We start from the raw sequence: 17551 nt of genomic DNA, 5'->3' as shown, positions 1-17551 counted from the left end.
TCATATCAATGGTATTAATCTCGGACTTAATTGGGGTTCCGTCCAGGAATTACATAATACAAAGTTAACGATCTTAAGATAATCGCGTGGCCTGCCGGCGACTATAAATATCGGTTCGGGAATCTACATACGATCGCGGACGCATCAACACCTTAATACTCGCAACATGTATTGATTTACGATCGGCGACGTGTTCACGGAAGAAGAAGATAACAAACCGACTGTGTTCGATTCGACGATTACTCGGCAATAATATCGTCGCTACGATTTATATCTTGCAATGAGAACCGTTAGAGTGAAGCGAGAAAATGTTATGGAATACAGCTGCGGCAAATATAGGAGCTAGACTGCCTTTTTCTAACGGTTACTGATAGAGATACCGCATGTCCGATTGCAAATATATAATCACTGCTACTTAGGAATACGAATATCGATAGTCTGTGCTCGCATCCTCGAGATGCATTTGTAACAATGATTCATCCATTTAACGAAGTGATACTAGTGCGAACTGACAGTTGTCTTGCATTAGCATATTATCGGTAAATATACTCCTTCGTAAGGTTTCTTTCGAGGCGACGATACATCATGAAAAAAAAAAAAATTATATTTGTATATATTTGTTTAATTCTATATATGAATATAATATTTCTGTTAATAATATAAGTATATATAACATATAATGCTTAATTCTATATAAAAATAATATTTCTGTTTATAATATAAGTATAGTAGATATTAATAAAATATATAATATGCTAAAACAAATACAAGATATCTTACCAAAATACTTGATTTATCTGAGAAAAATATAAACATATATGAACACACACACACACATGAACACGCGCGCGCGCATACACATACACACACACACAAGATATACGATGATAACGAAAAATAAAGTAATAAAATAATATAAACTTCTTTTTGCATTCACGAAACATTCGTGCTATAACGCTGGGGAACGAACGACTATGAACATATTTATAGGCCGTACAGGAGCCAATTTTTCCCAGGCAGCCTTTCTCGACAAATAATCAGGGTTCCCTTTCACACCTCGTTCATACAAAAACGCGCAGCTGATGCTCCGAATCAGCTGATGCGGACAAAGGAACGCTACTTCCATATACACGTACATATGGCATTTACTAACACCCAGCGTCAACATACGGCGATACATACGTTTCCGTCATTTATTGATCGATATTATTTCTATAAATTCTTTATTATAATATTATCGCAAAATGATTAAAAATCAATCTAACATATTTGTATGTGATTAGAAAATAAATTTATTTTTAACAAAGCTATTGATTCTTGGCTATCTTAACACGTAATGTAATACAAATTTAATATTAATCATTAGATGATATATTACCGTACATCCAATTCTTTCCGGGAGGCCGTTATAATTTATGAATTACGCTCGACCCGAAAATGATGCGAAGATGAAGAATAGAAATGTATTATCATGGATACACTTTGTGCATGAAAATACGAAACTAGTAGAATCATAAATATCAACTGTAAAATAAACTCTTTCGAAAAAAGTCTGTTTTCGGAAGAAACTCATGAAAATTGCTAGATAAAGACGAAAGCGCTTTATTATTACATGTAATTTTTAAATGTGATAACTTCTAAAAATCTTCAAGCATTTATAAACAATTTAATGATCGTTTATTAACGCCACTTTCAAAATTTATTATTTGAAATTGCACGATTACATAAAAAAAAGATGCCAAAACGTCTACATATTTATTAGCCTCGTCGCGCATTTCTTCCTTATTGAAGGTTGCGTCTTCTTAATAGATCCCGTTGATTTATCTTGCTTTTGAATTTTTACAGTAGACTATTCAATTGCGATTTACATTAAAATATCGTCTTTCGTTCTCTCTATAAATGGTACCCGTGCGCCATCCGATTATAATTCCTCAAACCAAATACCTCACCGAGGCTGGCATGCTATGCGAGCTCTGGAGTCTTATAGACAGAGAATCGGTTTAGGGATCCTTGCGGTTCGAAAAAAGAACAAAGAATACGATATTCGTATGCCGGTGAAAAGGCAGCGTTGCCAAGTATCCTGCCATCTTAAACTGGACCATTGCTAACGGTACGATGGAGCACCTTTATCTCCTGCATAATTTTTGATCTCTCAATTAATCCTCACTGCATAATCTTCTTTCGTAAAAAATATTTCGTGCGAGGAAAACTAATCACGTTCAATTGTTCATATAACATTTATCGTTTGAAGCTCGAAAAATCAAATAAATCCTATAGCACACTATTGCGGTTTATTATTTTTTTCTATAATAAAAGATTAATTGCATAACGGAATATTTGTGAATATTCCGGAAGAAATTGCTATGAAATGCGTATAAAAAGAGCGCGTGATATTTATTTCTTTTTTCCTATAAATTGTAATTTCCAAACAGTTAACGAAGAAATCGTCGGTCGACCAGAAAGTTTATCACGAGAAATGCATTTAAAAAAAAGTTACAAACGATCTCTTGGTTTACAGTTATATCGGATGCGTGTTCTCATATCATGTTTGTGACAAGACGGGTTTTATGTATCTACTGAAACGAAATAATTGCCTAGAAAAAAGCGAGAAATCAAGATTGCATTAGCTAGAATGGAATAAATGAAATAAAATTCGGAACAAAATAGAGAAAATTGGAACAAGATTTTATTTTAAAACTCATACATTTTTAACGACGTTTCTATGTATTATTTATACAAACTTATATAGATAATTCACTTGAAATTTTAAATTGGCAAGATGTTCAAATTTTTATTTCATTTTATATTGATATTTTAACGAGACTTTAAAAATTCATATTATTACAGATTGATGTTTTCTTGAATAGCGTTCTCTTACGAGATAATTTTAATTGATTTCACTCCAATAGGTAATGTACGCAATTACTTCTAACATTCGATGAATTAACCCGAATCAGTATTTTCCGTTATAATCCGCTATTATAAGCTTTTAAGCTTAGACTGCAGAACGAGCGATGACTTCGTTGCGTTCATAGGATTAAGGTATTATCGATCGTTTCTACTGTACGGATTAGATTGTTGACGCGAATTCTCATCGTGCGAAGAATGCTTATTCGATATCTCCAATGCTCGACTGTACCACGAAATAGACACTCGATTTACGATGCCGTTTTACAACGACGTAGTTATGTATACGAAAGCATGCACAAAAGTATTCGTATTATCGCTAACACGATGCGTTGGTCTCTTTGTTTGATTTTATAAACTGTCCTAATTGATTCCTTCAAGTCATACTTAATGGTTTTTTTATTTTTTTTTTTCCGTACAATAGTAGCATAAAACTGTCAAAATTAAAAAAAAAAAAAAACATATTTCTTAAAACTATATTTATACTATTTGAAAAATCAATTAATAAATCCGTATTATAAAAAGAATTAAAGTATCACAGAATAACATAGGTTTCAACATCTTTGTAAAAGAAAATAGTTGTAATGAATATTTTTCCTAATTTATGATAAAAACTTTTGATCGTGAATATCCTCTGAAATTAACTGCAGGAAACAAAAAAACGAATAATTTGCAGAAAGAGAAAGAAAGAGAGAAATATTATTTTTCTACAATTTTTAGTAAATAACTTTTAAGCGAGTACATAGATTTAAATCAAGTTTTGCACGAATACTTATTAGAGTTTCCTTATTATATATAAAAATTTTTTATTTCATTGGCAATGTTTTCTCTTTGTCAAATTTGTCAATAAGTGCTACAATACACGATTTTCCATATATAAGAATCAATTCTAACTTTGAACTGAAATAATTTCCAAACTGTTAAGAGAATTGTGCTTAGATATTTGCGCAGATATTCAGAAGAAATAGTACAATAGTCTACGAAATTTTCATACTTTTGTCAATGTTTTGACATATGACACATAGATATAGGTGTACAACTTTGCTTCCGCCGTTTTCCTATAGATGGCTTTAGCGGTAAGTAGTGGTCGAAATAAATAGATCATAGACGTCATGCAATAAACTTGGGCATCTACCAACATAACCCCATAGAAACATTAGTCGATTTGTGTCTGTATCATAAAGTTATTCTCGATTGAAAATGTCAGTTTACGAACCAAATTCTCGTCATTTGCGGGAGGTTTTAATTTTGCTTCAATATGAAGAAATCTGCGGCTGAGGCTCATCGAATGCTCTCAAATACTTATGGTGAAGCCGCTATTAGTGAAAGAACGTGTCGTGAGTGGTTTCAACGCTTCAAGAACGGTGATTTTCACGTCGAAGACCGGCATAGTGGTGGAAGAGAGAAGGTTTTCGAAGATGCAGAATTGGAGGCATTACTTAATGAAGACTCGAGTCAAAGTCAAAAAGTATTGGCACGATCATTGGGAATGGACAATACTTTGAATCATAAATGTATAACCAGTTTTTTACAATAAAGCCTCGAATTTCGGAAAAAAAAACGGCGGAAGCAAAGTTGTACACCTAATATTTAAAATGATTTTGATAAACAACATTTACTCCTTTCATAAATAACAGTTACTGTTAAACAATAAGGATATTTTCGTAAATAGAACATTTCTAACCACTTGTTATTCTAGAAATTCTAAACAAAGTAAGAGACAAGAATAACTCGAATACATAGTTAATTCTAAGGTTAATGTCAAACAAGATTTAAAGTATATCCTATGATCAATACATGTATTTATCATCTTTCAAAAAATTATTAAACATATAATTATCATCACAACATATGTAGTTATTATCTTTAAAAAACTTGTTAAACATTTTGTAAAACGAAACAAAATGGTATTTCTGAAACTTTTACTTAATCAGAAATTATTAATTATTAATAATCGAATGTCGTATCAATGTAAAACTGTTGCGTACTGTTTACTTTCATCACCGTATTTACGATTGCTTGTATCAACAGTTGTATGTTGAAAATGACAAATAAACATTGAGGTTAAGACGGAGAAACGGACGTTGTAACGTAAATCGTGATGTGCGCTATTAATATTTAATGTTTCTGCTTGAATCAATTTACATCAAGTATTCGATACATTCGTAAAAAACGCTAAATATTGATGCGTTCGACAATGAACATTGTGACACGAATATTACAACAAACATATTCCCGCATACCTGGAAGACATGATATATTTTTCTATAACTTATTGTTAGGTCAAGTTACTCACCGACCGTTTAGTTTACCCAACTTTGAATGAATGGTTCAATATCCCTTTCTAAATCACAGTCTTACCATAACATAAACAGTCTCAATCTCTCGTGAATATCGCTGATAGCTGAAGGAACCAAATACGCCGATTCTTTGTCTCTTTCAAAGCATTGTACACGAACGTTTTAAAATATCTTTTTTAGAAAATCTTCGATATAGAGGTGACCTCTTGAAATTTTTTAAAATTCACATATTTTATGTGAAGCGTAGAAACCGAATCCGTTGAAAAAAAAAAATAGTTTTTCCATTTGTTATATATTCCTGATTAAACATAGTAATCTTATGCATGCAATATGACGCCGAGTACATTGTCTGATTGATATATAAGAAAATAACATTTTGGTTATGATGTTATTTACTGTATATTTTTGCGCTATACTTTTAAGTGAAAAGTAAACTTAACCTAACCTGCACTGCCGCCAAAAAAATTCCAACCTAACCCAAATCTATTTCCAGTTTTTAAATTAAAGTTTGGTGTGGGTTAGGTTAGAATTTTTTGGTGGAGGGGATGCAGAGGGAGATGCTTCGCCTCTCCCCCGTCCACATGTTTACTTTTCATTTCCACAAAAAATTATTTAAAATAAACACATTAACAAAAGAGGGATACTATCCCCAAATCGTCTTATTTTATCAATATATATATATATATATATATATATAAACAGAGAAACAAGACAATTTTTTTCAACGGATTTGGTTTTTATACTATAAAATACATAAGTTTCAAAAAATTTCGCTGAGGTCGCTCCTATATCGAGAATTTACTATTTTTTGTTAACTCAGAATTTTTTAATTCACAGATATGCGTATCGGTACACGATTAACACAGTCAATATAAACGCCGTGATTATGTTAAAAGCAAACGTAAATACCTGATGTATTGGATGTATCCGTGTCTGGCGTCTTCGAGCAGAAACCCCGTAGGGTTCCTCATTTCGATGTTTTCGAAGACCATTGAAGTCGGTCCACGAGACACTCGATGTACCTAACCACTTTGCCTTTCCATTAATCCTTTTCTCGCCGTATTGCACTTGTCTCACACGAGCACGACATTTAAAGCGTGCGATGAACGAGCGCGATACGCTCGTCAAACGATTTTTCCGAAAACTCGTATCTCCGAAACATCGTCTCTCTCGATTTCGAAGAGCCAGCGTCGTGATATGACGACGATAATTTCGAACGATGATTATTCGACTTAACGCTAAATTCACGCGGCTGAACACGAAAGGTGGCGTTTCACGTCGGAGCGACACACAACCAACATACACATGTGCGACGTCGTTAGACGACTGAAGCTTCAGGCTTTCTCGAGCAGGCGCAGTCTGCGGCTGCGCTGCAGACAGGCGCGCAAGAGTCTTGCCCCCCTCTTTTCTTATCCCCTCCCGACACCCTACCATCCATCCCGCGGTCGACACGCAGATTCAACCTCTCTTACTCGAAGCAGCTTCTCGGTCGATCGGAATGAAGGCGCGCATCGTATGTCGAGCAAAAAAAAGGACGTTTTCCTGCATCTTAACATATTTTCATCGCGTACATTTATTATGACGTATATGTACATAGTGTCCTAAATAAAACGAGTTAATTAAACAAAATTAATTATGACAAAATATTTTAATTTTTACAATCCCATTGTATTACCTACGTGAACTTGGTACTACATTTTTAATAAGAAAAGTTTTCAATATATAAAACAATAGTATTTTGTTTGTAGTTGTTTGTAGTAACAATATTTTCGTTTGTAGTTCAAACTAATAAAAATAAAATTTTTTTAAAATGACTGTCACCCGACCTTTAAGATAAAAACAAATTGTTGATATATCCTGATTTAAAATCGTTTGTAAATGTTTGTAGTGATTTTCCTTTTGTTTGTAGTTGAATAGTTTAAAAATTACAACATATTTGCAATAAATAAATAACGTTACTTTGTCAATTTCGCTTGCGCCATGTGTTTTAGAATTGTTTGTAATTGTTTGCAGTTATTTTGCTTTCGTAGTAGTAGTTAAATAGTTTAAAAGTTACAACGTATTTGCAATAAATAGTTAACATAATTTTCAATATTATAGATATCATAAATCCGCTTGCGCCATGTGTTTTAGAACTGTTTGTAGTTGTTTATAGTGATTTTGTTTTTGTTTATAGTTAAATAATTTAAAAGCTACGTTGTATGTATATTGCAAATATGTTGTAACTTTTGAATTATTCAACTACAAACGATAGCAAAATCACAAACAACTACAAACGATTCTAAAACACATAATGGATTTATGATATCTTTAAAATTGACAAAGTTACATTATTTGTTTATCTTTTTTAAAAAAGGTGAAAAAGACGCCAAGTGCACAATCGTCATTTGCTATAAAAAAACTCGTATACAAAATAGTGTTATCTCAATTTGTTGTGAAAAATTCTTATACAAAATAGTGTTACTTTAATACAAAAACATTATCATATTCAAACTAAAAAACTATTTTACAAAAAAGTTATTTTAATCTTCTACAAAAATAGTGAGATATATAAAAATATTGCGCCGATAAGAATTTATATTACAAAATTTATTTATTATTATTTCTAATATTAAAAATTGTATCTTATAAATTGCAATGTGATTAAAATAGTAGAATATATTTAAACGAAAAAAATTTTTTATTAAAAAAACTAATCTTAAGTATAAAATAACAGTAAATATGAATAAAAGGTTACATCTTACCGATTTTATCGCTATTTAAATATGTTGTAGGAGAGATTCTTCTGAGTAATTCCCCGAAAGAAAAAAGTGAGGGAAAGTGTTCGTTTAGAAGATATAATAAATTGAAATTTCACAATTTTAATGCTTTCTTTGAAGTACATATTATAAAATAAAATTAGGAACAATGATATTTGTGTACATTGTATTTCTTGCAGATTTTAGTTTTAAATCAGAAATAGGTTTGGGTTAGGTTATATTTTTCGGAAGTGGAGCCCCTCCTAAAGAGGAGGGGGAGGGGGGAGGGGGCGGAACCCACTGCATCCACACAACAATTGTGGGGTGGACTTCGCTTCGCGTTGTAAAGTATATGCGTGGACGCATTGGATTCTGCTCCCCTGCGGAGGCTCCACTATCAAAAAAACTAGATACATAGGTTTGGGTTGAACTCGTTTTGCGTAAAAAAATTGTAAACCCATGTGGAACTTTGCTTCGCGTTGTAAGGTATATGTGTAGTCGCAGTGAATTCCGCTCCCCCCCCCCCTTCCTACGGGGGGACTCTACTTCCGGAAGATATAACTTAATCCAAACCTATTTCTGATTTAAAACTAAAATTTGGTTTGGATTATATAATCCAAATTGCAGCTTCGGAATGAAATTTTTTCGAGGAGGAGGTGCAGGGTAAGGGGTCCCGCCTCTCTCCTGCCCACACGTTAAAGTCACAAGCTTTTTTCAATAAAAAAAATAACAGATTATTACAACATACATAAACTTTAATGTCAAACTTTAATTTGTCATATCTTCTAAACGAACTGCTTTTCCCCATTTTTTTCTTGCGGCGGATTACTCAGAAGAACCTCCCCTACAACATATTTAAGTAGCGATAAAATCGGTGAAGTGTAACCTTTTATGCATATTTACCGAAATATCATTATACAAAGTGTTTCAAAAGTGAAGGTCAATCGCTTGTGATTAAGAGGCTAAAAAAAAAAAAAAAAAAAAATGGTATAAACATAAGTCCGGCGTTTTGAGTTATTGTTATTTTTATGTTGAAATTTTAAATTGCTTTGCTTTCAAATTTTTTTATCAAATCTGAAAGAAGAAATTATTTTTATGAGTTTTATAATAAAGTCAAATAAAAGTTACGGGCTGCTTTAGCACTATCCAGGATAAAACACCATAGCAAAAAAATATAAATAAAACAAAAAATAAATAAAATAAAAAATAAATACAAAAAAATAAATTAAATTAAATTAACGAATACAAAACCATCTCTTCTTTCAATTTTGGAAGACCATTCAACTTTTGAAACATCCGATATGTATAGAAAGAGTTAGTTAATAAAAGTTACGGGCTGCTTTAGCACTATCCAGGATAAAACACCATAGCAAAAAAATATAAATAAAACAAAAAATAAATAAAATTAAATTAACGAATACAAAACCATCTCTTCTTTCAATTTTGGAAGACCATTCAACTTTTGAAACATCCGATATGTATAGAAAGATCATGACCTGTTTCATTGTTATCTAAAAAATTCAAAAATGTTTCTTTAACAAGAATTAAACTAGAAATCCAGCTATAAAAAAATTTTAATATCAAATATATTAATAACTAAGTATGTTTTACACGAATTAGATTTTTGTTAATATAAAATTCTATCGAAATTAAATAAAATTCTCTGTTTTCTCTTAAATTAAATTTATCAGAATTCTTAATTTTTTAAGAACTTTATTTTTTTATAATTATCAAATAATTTCTATTATTTAAATCTTGTTTTTATTTTTTGGCAAAAAAAATATCAAAATTTGTATTAATACATTAATTTACGATATCGTATATAAATTTTCTGGAAGACTTTGTACATTCAAAAAACTATATATTTCGCTGAATAACTCAATTATTATTCAAAATGAGGTAATTGTTTCGAATAATTTTCTGAATTTTGAGAAATATGGTCGGATTTCTCGGTAAAACTCTTTGATGTGACTCCAATAATGATAATCGGTCGGGGGAGTCCGTTCCCCATCACCCCCATCCCCGCAAAAAACCGAAAAACGCCAAAAATTATAAAAGCAAGGTGAGGTACATCTCACAACCCAAACCAAATTCTAGTTTTAAATCAGAAATAGATTTGGATTAAGTTACATCTTCCGGAAGTGGAGTTCCTCCGTAGGGGGGACGGAACTCACTGCGTCCATGCATAGACTTTCCCATCTGAAAGATATAACCTAACTCAAAAACCTATTTCTGATTCAAAATTAAAATTTGATTTGGTTGTGGAGTGGACTTTATAGTATTACATAATTACCTAATGTTCGGTAATTTTGAGGGTTTTTCGTTCTTTGGGGGGATAAGGGTGACGAGGGTCAGGCTCCCCCAACTGATTATCATTGTTGGAGTCACAACAAAGAGTTTTACTGAGACATCCGATCATATTTCTCAAAATTCGGAAAAAGTCTTATTCGAAATAATTACCCAAAATGATTTGATTATGTACATCGTCCGACTCATAAAAAAATATGCGATAATTGCTAAGTGAAGGCAATGAATACTATCCAAATTGTGTAATTCGGCCATGATGTCAACATTAATCAATTGACTCCTTCTCAATCTTTTTCGCACCGGATCTATATATTATATCATATTCGTATATTAAAACACACTCACTGTTAGCAAAAGAACATCGTGCAAATCAGACTTAATGGTGTCAAGTACTCTTTAATCAGAGAATAATCTCGTAAATTCGTCTCGAGGTGAATATTACATTACACCATCAAGTATATTTAGAGATCTATTGCATGTTACACGACATGCACATACTATTATAGCAATTGTCCGTAACTAGAGAGAGGGAAGGGAAGGGGAGAAAGACCGGGGAGAGGGACAGGAGGGAGGGAGGGGGGTTGAGAGAGAGAATTATGCAATCCATGATAACTCATTGTATAAACAAGTCAAAACTATTTTATTTGCAAGAAATAAAAAGATTCCAAAATAACGACACATTTATATAATTGCAACAAAGTTCTGTCTGTTTGCCAAACTTTCGTCGATCAATAACAAAGTTTGTTAAGAATTTCCAATCAATTTGCTTGATACTCCACATGCTAATCTGAAGTGTCTGATTTCTATTCCACCAAACGGTAATTACTGGAAACGATATTGAATCGATTAATGTGAATATTGAATCTTATCTTTATCTAAAATATTCATAAATATTCATGCGCAATTCTCAAATAAAAATCAATCAATATTTTCATTCAATTTTCATTCTGATAGTATAGAAAATCAATATAAAAATATAGTACAAATGAAGATGAGGTAAGGCACCTCCGATGATTTTGATCTTGGCATATGTTGTTAAGATGATAATCCTGAATAACTTTTCTTTATAACTTAATCGGCCGTCTCTTATAATTTCTGAGATATTTAAAGTTTGATTCGAAACAAAAATTTGGTTTAGGTTATACAACGTAATCCTAACCAAATTTTTCTTTCAAATCAGAAATAAATTTGGGTTAGGTTGTGTCTTCCGGAAGTGGAACTCCCCTGTAGAAGAGACGGAACATACTGCGTCCACGCATACATTTTCCCATCCATATAACAATTGTAGGGTTATATAGGGTTTTGTATCATTTTTTCCATCTTTAAAATATAACGAATAATTATGTATCTATATGACATTAAATAACTTCAAAATGCATATTTCAGTACATGTGTATCCATAAGAATGAACATTAATAAAATTCGCCAGATTAAATTCAAAATATAAAGTTAAACACACATTTATATTGTCAACTTCATTTGTTAATAACTTTTTAATGAACAATGACCGACAGTTAAAACTTTTTGAATGTTGTTCAGGGTCATGAGCTTGGCAACATATGTCAAGGTCAAAGTCATCGGAGGTGCTTCCCCTCATCTTCATTTTTACCAAAAATATATATAAAATCCTCTACAAAGAATATTTTTAAAAGAATATTATTCTTTTTTTTTTAAATTTGTTACAAATTGCTCTTATTCATTTTTATAACGAACATCTGTTACTGACTCAGCGTATTATTGTGCTATGAAAACAAATGATAAAACACCTGAAACGTCAAGCAATAAATAATAAATATTATTAAGAATAATTGAACTTGTGCAACCATCAAAAATTAAGACTTAATCGAATAAATCGTTGTTTAAGGATGTTCTGGAGATACCGGTCCAGTCAAAAGTTATGGAAATATTAAAAACATCGATATTAATCCTCCAGAGATCCATAGAAAAAAAAAGTATATAAATAGTTACAAGTCTAATAGATTGTAAAAAACGTAAAAAAAATAAATAAAAAAAATTTAAGATTGAATTTGCCCTAAATTCAACTTAACAAAGTGAAATTTGTGAAAAATTATAAAATAAAGTAATTACGAGCAATAATTTCACTGATTTTTTGCAATTTCTTTAAAACTATGTTGTAAATCGTTTAAAATCTTGTTGCCACATTTTGGTTTGTTGATATTCTAATTGTGTGTAAAATATCATTATATTGGTAGCATTTTTTTACACTTTCCTCTGTAACGCCATAAGGTTACATGTTAAAACTCAGATATTCAAAAATTGATAACTTTTTATCTAAATTGTGAATCGGTCTGAAATTTGGCCCCGAACTTTGAAAGAGAATACAAAATATGACATTAAATTTTCATCAACTTCGTAGTATTTTAATAAACCATCCAGAACATCCTTAAAAATTATAATCAACTATATATCGCTACGTTTTTGCTATAGAAAATCAACTAGAAATAATCAAGTGACGCAATAGCGTCGCGACGCCAAGTAAATATTAAAAAAAATGATATATATCGCAAATCCATATTTCTGTATGGGATTAATCATTAAAATATTGATTTTTTTGTCAAGCACGCTCTACTTAATTACGTGGTTGTAATTGCCGCATTGCAAACAATGACTCCATCGTACCGTCCTACACGTTTGTAGATTCTTTTCTTCGAGATCTCGTTATACAAATCGTATCTCAATTTTTTCACTGTCAAGGGGAGACGAGCATGCGTTAATCATCTGCATCAACCAGTCCGGTCTCGTACAATTGAAATCGCGATTACATGCCCGTAGGGTAAGCGAAACTAGGTCGTGTTATATTTAAGATTACAAGGTAGAGCCGAATGACTTTGCAACGTATTTCGATGTTATTAATGTTTCCATTCGTAGTGGAGTATGTCAGATATGCGGTACAATAGTTATCGGTTCGTTTCTCACGCGTGAAGATATTCGCATATAATTTACGAGCAAATGAAAAAAAGAAAAAATATTGACGCACGATGAAAACATTAATGAAACATAATGCAAGAAATCACATCAATATTCTTGGTGCATCGTATTCTTACGTCACGCATATCAATGACGTAAAAGCAAGAGAAATTCTCTCTCGTTCCTTCTCGATAACTCCTAACAGTCGAGCTATCAGATCGGTTCTCGAAGCACAAAACGGTGGAAATCTTTGACAGTCGCACGTCGCGCTGTTGAATATTCATGACTTAATTATTGACATATCGATAACTATATACAATTTCGTAGAAGAAAATTGGCTATGCATAAATTAATTGCAAATTACTCGCGATAACACCGGTGTATGTGAAGCTAGCATATCATTTCGTGGAAGATCATAAATAATTAAGTGTTCTGGCTTTATTTTCAATAGTTCTAGAGTTCTTGATAGTTTAAACAAATAGTTCTGGCGATTAAACCAAAGAAAATGCCTCAGGATAAACTGATATGCCAATCTCACGCAGCATATCACTTTGTCCTACATTTTCCTTATCAATAATTGTTCAAATTTAAAAGATTTATAGTTCTACATGAGTTCTAAGAAGAGTTCTGCCTTCTAATAGTAAAAAATATTCATTAAAATGAAATAAAACAATTTTTTATCCGAAAACTCGTATTTTCGAGTCTAGAAGTGATATGCTGGCATCTCTGTGAAGTTGGCACCCCATCTTTTAAAAAACTAAATTTTTTTAGAGTTCTGAATGCACCCCAAAGAGTTCTAGAATTCCTTACTAATTTTAAAAATAGTTCTGGCGAATTAAGCTAAAAAAACCATTTTTGAATCTTGGAGGTGTTAACTTCACAAAATGAAATCTCTAAATCAGCGGTAACATTATAACTATCAAAAATAATTAATTTTGCCATTAGGATTTCTTTTAGAACTCTTGAGGTGCTACCCAGAACTCTCAATGGAACTACCAAAATTTAAAAAAAAAATTTTCGGAATCCCGGCGATTTTATCAGAGTTCTGGATAGCATCTCACAAGTTCTATCAATAACTCTTAATGCTCGAAGCGCTAAGATCGATATATAAAAAGTTCTGGCGATTTTTCATGTGTTGAATAAAAAATAAAAAAATTTTTGAAAGTTTTGGCGGTTCTGTTGAGAGTTCTAGGTAGCACCTCAAGAGTTCTAAAAGAAATCCTAATGGCAAAATTAATTATTTTTAGTAATTATAATGTTACCGCTGATTTAGGCATTTCATTTTGTGAAGTTAGCACCTCCAAGATTCAAAAATGGTTTTTTTAGCTTAATTCGCCAGAACTATTTTTAAAATTAGTAAGAAACTCTAGAACTCTTCGGAGTGCATTCAAAACTCTTTAAAAAATTCAGTTTTTTTAAAAATGGGGTGCCAACTTCACAGAAGTAATTAGCACTTAATTAATATGTACTTGTTTTTTTAATAATTAATTTATTTATACATTTTTTTGCATGGGGAGGCAGCTTAATGTTAAGCTAGCTCCCCCCCCCCTCCCGCCACCCCCCAGTATACATCTAATTTTCTGCCAAACAATCTGAGCACCTAATTTCGGACTTCAGCACCTAATTAGCACTTAATTTTATATATAGATTAAAACTTATTTAGCGTTGATTGGGGGGGGGGGGGCTAACTTAATAGGGATCAGAAAAAGATTTTAATTTCAACTTTAAATTTAATATATCTATTTGTTTGACTTGTATTTGTTTCGTTATAAAAACAATTTTGTACAAAACCTTATCTTATTGAATAAAAATGTAATAGTTTCGTTGCATTAAATCATATTATTTGTCATTATTTTTCGAAAAATAACTATTATTTGAAATAACACTTCCCAACCAAATAATATTTGTTTCTTTACACTAAATATACCGCGTTAAATCATATTGTTTGACGAAAAAATAACGATTATTTGGAATAGTATAATTTATTCGTTTACCGCTATGCGACGCGCTATTCACTGTACACATATTCAAGTTTTTGTCATAAGCGTATACGTATAAAGCCTGCAAAATGCGGTTAATAACATTCAACAACTATTTCTATCAATTTCATTTTTGATATGATCTCCATAAAGAAGAATTTAAATATTGAACTAATTTTTGAAAACTTGGAAGATAAATGTCCGATTTTTCACTTCTTCTCACAAAAATTGTCCGAATAAGTGAAGTAAAGTTTTTCTGCATGCCATGGCCCTAAGATGCCGCGAAGATTTAATTAGAAAGATATAATAACAGGTAATTTAACTTTACCTAACTTATTCTAAGCTTCAAATTGTTCAAAACAACATAATGAATCTTTTAAATAAAACAAGAATATAACTACTAAAAGAGTGCATAATAACGGACCCAGCTCCAATGATCTTGACCTTGACATATGTTGTCAAGGTCATGACTCTGAGTAACCTCTAAAAGGTTTTAGCCGTCGCTCGTTTTTTATCAAAAAGTTATTAACAAAAAAAGTTTGAAAAATATAACAGTTATTTTGAGTATTGAAAGGCATAAATAACTAATATATATGTGGAAATAGTATATGTATGAACGATTTCTCGCTTTTCCTACACAAAAATTATAGGGTAGACCTCGCTTCGCGTTGTAAAGTATTGTATATACGTGGATGCAGTGGGTTCCGCTCCCCCTACGGGGCGGCTCCACTTCCGGAAGATATAACCTAACCCAAACTAAATTTTAGTTTTAAATCAGAAATATGTTTGGGTTAGGTTATATTTTCGGGAAGTGGAGCCCCCCCCCGTAGGGAGGGGGGGCGGAAGCCACTGCGTTCACGCATACACTTTTCCATCCATATAAGAATTGTAGGGTGGATATATTTAAGGAAAGTTTATAACTTTAAAAATTAATAATACATTTTTATATATATTGTATAATGAAAAAAAGTTGATTAAATGTTATTATAATGTCATTAAAATGGATATTCTTTACTCATTATATCGAAAAAAGTTTCGAAACGTTGATTGAACTTATAATGTCTCTTAAATACAAATTCTGCAAGATATGCTTCATAATGATACGTACGAATACCATAGCGCGGTAATGCCGCTCAATATTTTGTGTATGAGCGCCTGTAGTGGGATCAACGAGATTTTGGTTATGGTTTATAGTTTTATGTTGATAAGGTAAATTACGTAACTGTCCATACGCTCTCCAACAATCTGAATAAATAATCGATCCTGGCGCTATGTGGCGAGTTATAATAGGAAGTAAATTATGACTTGAACGATCACATACAGGAACAATGAATAATTTCCCACTGTCTCGCTCTATTCCTCCAAAAATCCATTGGCCTCTAAGAACGCGGCCTTTATTATTTTTTCTTTTCCCTAATTTTGCTTCGTCTATCTCAACAATCATGCCTGGTCCGCCGATTTGTTGTTGATGATTGGTAATCCATTGCATTAATAGCTATTGATAGTAACGAATAAAGAGATAAAGAAACAAAGAGTTAAAAGAATTAAAAAATGTTTTCATTAAATGTATAATAGACGCATATTAATCAATTATGTTTAATGTTTACCTCACGACAAAAATAAGTCCAGTCAACTATTGTATGACTGCTAATCTCTAGTTCTTGTTTTAAGAAACTTTGGCGTTGAGGATGTATATATAAAAAATACGCAATAAATCGACATATATTTTCTAAACTCAAATGTCCTTTCGCGAACCAGGTACCATGAAATATGCTGATTTTAAAATTGCAAGTTTTTCGCTGTCTTTTTCGTCCTCGAACTTGTTCATAATATTTATTTGTACAGTGTAAAATATGTACATCCGATTCATATTCTACAGGGTGACCCATTTTAACTTAGGCAGCCAAATAACTCGAAAAATAAGCACACTACGAAAAAATGTTTAGAATCAAAATTTTGTCATTTCAAGGGGGACGTACAATGACGTTAAAATGAGCCCCCCCACCCCTTCCCCTGGGCGGTGAGGGGGGGCAAGTTTGAAATCTTAAATGGGAACCCCTATTTTTTATTGCATATTCGGAATCTTTGGCTAAAAACACATACAATTTGTCTGAAACATTTTTCTCGATTCATGATAGATGGCGCTGTAATCGACGAAATTCAATTTCTTCGATTTCTCTTACTGAGAACCCATGCTTACGATTCTGCAATAAATTAACAATAAAAATACCACGTTTTCATTGTTAATACTCGAAATTAGTCTTAAAACAAACTTCTCATTATTTTTTATTACTCATTAATTACTTCTCAAGAAACTGCTTTTAGCGTAACCTGCCCTTTAGGCAACTTGAATGGTGCAAAGTACCGAGACATTTTGGACTTTCCATCTGAT

General features: G+C 31.9%; 1 protein-coding gene across 3 annotated transcripts in view; it reads right to left on the bottom strand.

The window, feature by feature from the left end:
- The window catches only part of Ssh (Protein phosphatase Slingshot), a 189840-nt gene that overhangs the window by 125327 nt on the left and 46962 nt on the right, over positions 1–17551 (bottom strand). Inside the window, exon 1 of one of the 3 annotated variants that reach the window (XM_070313835.1) lies at positions 6117–6519. The exons of the other annotated variants lie outside the window; for them this stretch is intronic. Coding sequence (XP_070169936.1) covers positions 6117–6199 — 83 coding nt within the window. The 5' untranslated portion in view covers positions 6200–6519. Of the gene's footprint in view, positions 1–6116; positions 6520–17551 lie in introns of those variants that run through there. 3 annotated transcript variants of the gene reach the window in all.

The sequence above is a fragment of the Polyergus mexicanus genome, unplaced genomic scaffold (assembly GCF_030449975.1).
Source record: "Polyergus mexicanus isolate NDT 795.1 unplaced genomic scaffold, iyPolMexi1.0 SCAF_25, whole genome shotgun sequence".
Taxonomy (NCBI): Eukaryota; Metazoa; Arthropoda; class Insecta; order Hymenoptera; family Formicidae; genus Polyergus; species Polyergus mexicanus.
This window is presented reverse-complemented; position numbering and strand designations above follow the sequence as displayed.